The sequence below is a fragment of the Microtus ochrogaster genome, chromosome 15, assembly GCF_000317375.1.
Source record: "Microtus ochrogaster isolate Prairie Vole_2 chromosome 15, MicOch1.0, whole genome shotgun sequence".
In the NCBI taxonomy this organism is placed as follows: Eukaryota; Metazoa; Chordata; class Mammalia; order Rodentia; family Cricetidae; genus Microtus; species Microtus ochrogaster.
The window spans coordinates 28637112-28643166 of NC_022017.1; the positions used below are offsets into that span (position 1 = coordinate 28637112).

General features: G+C 54.7%; 1 protein-coding gene across 1 annotated transcript; it reads left to right on the forward strand.

Moving 5' to 3' along the window:
- Positions 1-4403: 4403 nt before the first annotated feature.
- On the forward strand, positions 4404-5755 carry Tnfrsf13c (TNF receptor superfamily member 13C). Its single transcript, XM_026782415.1, has 3 exons — positions 4404-4551; positions 4694-4948; positions 5432-5755. Exons 1-3 carry the CDS (start codon positions 4404-4406, stop codon positions 5608-5610), a joined length of 582 nt encoding a protein of 193 aa, XP_026638216.1. The 3' UTR covers positions 5611-5755.
- The last annotated feature ends 300 nt before the right edge of the window (positions 5756-6055 follow it).

Genomic DNA, 6055 nt, shown 5'->3' on the forward strand with positions numbered 1-6055 from the left:
GTGTCAGGAACTTTAATCCTGCCCTCAGGAGGAGCAGAGAAGCAGGCAGAACTCTCAGAGGCGTCTGCTGTGGGCCTGGTGGTCTACTCAACCCTAGGAGTTCAAGGTCATCCTTAGCTACGCTGTGAGTTTGAAGCCAGCATTTAGCAAATGAAAAGGTTGGGATCAGTAAGACAAAAACTTGGAGTTTCAGCCACAAAATCCCTCATTTTATAGTCAAGATATAAGAATATATCCATACACACACACACACAAAGGCTGGCACGGGGTGCTTGCTTCGTGAACCTGACTCCTGAGATAGCCTCTGACATCACTGTGGCATGTGTGTGCCTCCACTCATGCATTGTGGTGGTTTGAAAGAAAATGACTCCCAGAAGGAGTGACACCATTAGGAGGTGTGGCCTTTTTGGAGGCCTCATATGCTCAAGCCACTCCCAGTGTCTCAGACTACTTCCTGTTGCCTGTGGAACAAAATGTAGCTCCTTGTCCACTCTCAGCTCCTCCTCCAGCACTGTGTCTGCATGTATGCTGCCATGCCCTGCCCTGATGATAGACTGAACCCCTGAAAGTGTGAGCCACCCCATGAAATGTTTACCTTTATAAGAGCTGCTGTGGTTATGGTGTCTCTTCATAGTGATAGAAACCCTGACTTAAGACATCATACACACAACTAATAAAATCAAAAAAATTGGGGATTTTTTTTTTTTAGTCTTGTGTAAACCAGTCTTGCCTTGAACTCCTGATCCTCCTGCCCCACCCTACCTCCTGCCTCACTCAGCCCTAGGGGAAAATAAAAATGCATTGAAGTCATAACAGATTGCTTAAAGTAAAAATTGTTTTTTGTTGTTTAAGGGTTAGGAGGTTGGGCTGATGAGATGTGTCTTTAGGCCCAGCTACTCAGGAGGCAGAAGCAGGAAACCTCCTTGAGCCCTGAAGTTTGAGGTCAGCCTGGACAACATGGCAAGATCCTGTTTGTCATAAACAGATTTATAAATAACAAAATTGAAAAAAAAAACTGAAAAGCAAAAATCTGTTAAAAGGAAAATGTGTAAACACCACAGTGAATTTAGAAACTAACTTCTTGATCATCTCATAGCCAAGAACGACACAGAAGAGCTTCTTGCTTGAGAAGGTGGCACTGGGGGTGTGCTAGCCCAGAGAAGTCCCAGAAGCCCACCACCACCTCTGCAGCTGTCCTCTGCTGCTTCCCAGGTTAGCTCCTTTACAGTAGCTAGAGATGTTACACAGAAGGAATTGAGAAGTTAGTGATCTCGGGGCTGGAGAGGTAGCTCAGGGGTTAAGAGCACTTGTTCTTGAGGGAGAAGACCTGGGTTCAGTTCCCAGCACCCACGTGATGGCTCATATCTGCCTGTAACTCTTAAGCCCTTTGCTGGCCTCTTGAGGGTTCTTGCACACATATAGTGCACAGACATACACTTAGATACACACACCTAAAATAAGTATTAAGTAGTAAACACCAGGCAGTGGTGATGCACACCTTTAATCCCATCCCAGCACCTGGGAGGCAGAAGCACGTGAATTTCTTGAGTTCGAGGTCAGCCTGGTCTACAGAGTTAGTTTCAGGTCAGCCAGGGCTGCAAGGAGAAACCTGTATCACAAATAAAAATAAATAAATGAGTTAGTAGCTATGAAAAAACAATGTTAAAGTGTAGCCCAACTTTCCCTGTGTCACTGAGCTTGCTCTCCCCCCCTTGGTCTAGCTCTCCATTTGCTGGGCCTTGTGTAGCCTAACATTCCCTGTGTCACTGAGCTTGCTCTCCCCCTCTTGGTCTAGCTCTCCATTTGCTGGGCCTCGTGTAGCCTAGAATGGACTCTTTAGATCTACTATGAAGCTCAAGCATAGCCCTGAACTGAGCCTCTTTTGCCTCCGACTCCCTAGTACTACGCTGAGATTACAAGGGTATTCCATTATGCCCAATATCTGCCGTTCGGGGTGGAACCCAGAGCTGCTTTGTGCATGCCAGGAGACCATTCTACAGCTCAGTTACGTCATTAGTCCCCAAATCTCTCCTCTTAACCATGAAATTGTTCAAGCGGAGATTCAAGGACTACCACAGCCTCCACCCCCGCCCCCACAGAGGCACAAGTGAAAATATCTGGCTGAGGTCAGACACCTGTACATGCCACAGACGTGAATCCCACAGGCCTTTTGCTGTCGCTGGCTTAGTCTCGCTCCTGTCCCAGTGGAGCCCGTAGGAAGTGTCCAATAAACATTTGTGTCAAATGAGTAATTTTGCTTCTGTCTTCCAGACTTCGAGCGTCCCTCTCTGAAGTGAAGGGCTTTGTCATTGTGACCGGGAGTTACAGGCCTCTTGCTTCATGCCCTGAGGTGACCTCGGTCTCCTGCAGGAGCAGAGCAGCTGGCCATCGATCCTCTTCCTGTCTTGAAGTAGCATCTCCTTGCAGGCTGGCTTCCTTGGTGTAGCCCATGGGACATTTCCCAACCCAGGCCCTACTGGCTACCCTCTCTCCCAGGACTGGATTCCTAGCCATGGGTTCCCATGAGCCCCAGCTCTTCAGCTCCAGTGTTTGACCCAGTAGCTAAGATGCCTGGTGCATAGGCAGGGCTCCATGGCCCTGACAATCATGAGTCCTGTAGAGGGGTGTGGGCAGAGGGTTGCAGTCAAGTCTTCTGGTCTTAACCTTCCTGCCTCTCTCCAGTAAGACGGACTGTCCTTGCCCGGGCTCCATGCTCCTTCCCTGCCCCCACCTCCCTATACACCCACACTCACACCCACACCCACCTCCCCAGACCCACTTCTCCTTTGCAGCCACCCCACCGCCTACACCTTCCTGCGGTGGAGTTGCTGGCCCATAGGCAAGGGTATGGAGAGGCAATGGGCCAGAACCCCCCCCCCCAGGCTAACTGATGAGGGTTCTATGTGGATCCTCAGAATCGCCTGTTATCAGCTTTGATTCCCTTACTCCATGACCAGCTCTGCACCATCCCTTGCCCTCCATCCAGCCTCCTTGCCTCCCCATCCAGTCTCTGGATGCAGCCAAAGGGCCCTTCTGAATCCAGGCCCCGATTGCCAGGCCTCGTTCTCCAGCTGGGCCCCCGTCCAGCTGTCACAATGGTGCTTTCCTTTCTCCCAGCACCCCACAGCAGCCATGTCCGTCCCCCAGTTTGTGCAGCCCTTCGCCTTCGCAGGCCTTCCCCCATGCCATTTCCTGGAGGGCACGTTTCCTTGCCCCTTGAAGCTGCCGGAGATATCCCTCGGCCCCTAGCCTAAGAGGTCTTCTGTACGACCCACCATGAGGCACACCAAGGGACTACAGGCCCGAGCTTCTAGCTGGGAGCCCCCTCAGGCACTGCTCAGCCCGTGACCTCTGAGGAGGGGACTGCGTGTGTCCCAAGACCCAGAGAGCTTGTTTGTGTGACTGACAGGGTTTGAGCGATGCTGATGAGGTACAAGCAAGAGACCAAAACCAGGGCCTGATACAGTGGCGGCATGGACAAGGCAAAGACACAACCAAGCAGGGTCGCAGCTCTGGAAAAGGAACTGTAGGGAGTCAGTTCCCTTACTAATCTGCAGATCCTACCCAGGCTCTGCCTTCAAACCTGCGAAGCTCCCCAGCACCCTGCTGCCAGAATCCGAGATTCCTGTTGTTCTAGCTTCCCCCCCCCCCACTCCCCAAGTCCCAGTACTCCTTGGCCTTCCCATTTGTGCCACCAGGGTTTTGCTCATACTCCACCCCACCACTGGCCCCTAGACGTCTCCTCTCTACCAACACCGTGTCCTTTTCTCAAGTTTTCTTGTCATTTTTTGGTGGTGAGCTGTGCTGGTGGCCCTCAGGCAGGCCCCATACCTACCCATTCCCATGGAATTCAGGATAACTAGCTGCCTGTCCCCACTACTCTCAAAGGGGACAAAGGGATCAGGGAGGCAGGGCTGGGCAAAGGACAAGGATATGGAGGACTAGTGGATGGTGAGACCGGGAAGTCTTCTAGGGTATCTGTGTCCCTCAGTCACCACTGTGGGCATTTGATGTCTTGACCCTGGGAAGGGCAGAGCAGGAAGCAGGAGGGACTAGGGGCAGATGGCCTCGGTGAGCCACAGCAGAGGCGGCAGGAGACTGAGGAAGGTAGGTGACTGTTGGGTCCCATCCCCTCTGCGGTCCAAGAGCAGCCTCTAGTTTGACCCCCCCAGCGCTAGCAATGCTCAGCTGTCGTCTGCGGTGACAGTTGAGTGGTTTAATACAGGAACCACAGGTGAAAGAGGTCTCGGGTTCAGGCGAGGTTGCAGCTCCACCCCAGTGGTCCCACCCCAGCAGGCAAGGGCGGGGCGGAGGATGCTGCTGCTCCGTCTGGGTTTCATTCTAGACTAGAGGGGCACAGAGTCCAGACTCAGACCTCTGTCCCACCTGCATGCGGTGGCGATATGGGCGCCCGGAAGCGCGGGACCAGAAGCCGGAGAAGCCGGGACAGCCCCATGCCCACGCCATGTATTCAGGCACTGTGCTTCGACCCTCTGGTGCGACGCTGCTTGGAATGTAACCTCCTCCGCACACCGGACCCTCCTCGGCACGGTAAGACAGCCCAGGGGGACAGGCGGGATCTGCCCTAAGGTCCCCAGCCCGGCAGCGCCACGTGCCCCTCAGCTGATCCTGGGGCCAGTGGTCCCTCATGGCCCTCACCGCCCGTCTCCCTCTCTGTCCCTCCTCCGCCCAGCCTTCGGCCCCTCAGTCCTCCGCCCTCCGTCCGCATCCCCTTCACCTTCAGCGCCCGGGACAGCGCTGCAGCCACAGGAGTCGGTGGGCACGGGACCAGGGCCGGACGCGACGCTGCCGCTGCCCGGGCTGCTCTTCGGAGCCCCCGCGCTCCTGGGACTGGTGCTGGTGCTGGTCCTGGTGGCCCTGGTGATCTGGAGGTGGTGGCGGCAGCGCAGGATGGCCTCCCCTGACACCCCAGACGGAGTCCAAGAAGGTGAGAACCATGTCTGGGGAAGCGCAATGGTGGCTGGGGGTGGGGGATACAACTCCTATTATAGGGGATGTCCGGAACCAAACCCAGGATTGCGGGGGTGGGGTGGGTCCTGAGGAGTGAGCGCTGAGGCTGTTAGGTATGCAGGGAGGACAGCACAGGCCAAGCCTTAATCCAAGCAAGGAGACTCAGTGCCTAGGAAGAGATATCTTGGGTGAAAGTGTCTGCCCTTCCCTTTGGGAGCCCGAGTGGCCTGGTCCTAGGTTATGCCCAGTAGAGTGCCCAGACACCCGTCTCCCCCATGTCAGTGTCCCCCACCTCAGCTTACATGTCTCTGGACTCAGCACTTCCTGTCCTGAAGACTTGTCATGTGCTGCCCCACTTCCTCCACTGAGGGCTGTTCCCCAGGAGGCTTCTAGAACAGGCGTCACAGGAAGGCTGTGATTCAATCCTGACCTGCCTTACCCGGTCCCTCACCTACCCCAGAGTCCCTGGACAATGTCTTCGTGTCCTCCTCAGAAACCCCCCCTGCCTCCGCTCCCATCTGGCCTACCCCCAAAGAAGACGCCGACGCCACCCTGCCAAGCCACAGCATCCCAGTGCCCGCCACAGAACTGGGCTCCACTGAGCTGGTGACCACCAAGACAGCCGGCCCTGAGGAATAGCAGCTGTGGAGGGAACCGAGGGAGCCCTACCGGCTTTGTGGACTCTCCCCCTCCCCCCAGGCCTTGGAAAAGAAGTTCAGCCCTTCAGGGACGGAGCCCATTGCCCGGAGGGTACCCGGCAGAACCACAGACACTACAGGCCACAGGCTCCCACCAGCATGAGACTGATTTTGTGTTAGTCTTTGGCTCAAGAACATTCCATTTTTGAGACTGTTTTTGAACTCTTATGCCTTAAACGGTTGGGCAGGCTCGAGTGTTGGATAATAATCTCTTTGAAGAGGTAGAGACTGGACACTCAATCTCTTTCTACAAAATTTGGGTGGTGGACTGAAGAAATGGCTCAGCAGAGGAGTCCATGTTCTGTTCCTGCAAAGGACTGCGGTTGCCCAGTTTCCCCGTGTCCATGTCTGCAGCTCACAACCACCTGGGACTCCAGGCCCAGGGA

What these genes read in the sequence shown, in the direction of transcription:
- Tnfrsf13c (XM_026782415.1), top strand. Translation starts at nt 4,404, where the DNA reads ATGGGCGCCCGGAAGCGCGGGACCAGAAGCCGGAGAAGCCGGGACAGC. An exon ending in ACCGGACCCTCCTCGGCACG is followed by an intron (nt 4,552 to 4,693) that starts GTAAGACAGCCC and finishes TCCTCCGCCCAG; the next exon opens with CCTTCGGCCCCTCAGTCCTC. An exon ending in CCCAGACGGAGTCCAAGAAG is followed by an intron (nt 4,949 to 5,431) that starts GTGAGAACCATG and finishes CACCTACCCCAG; the next exon opens with AGTCCCTGGACAATGTCTTC.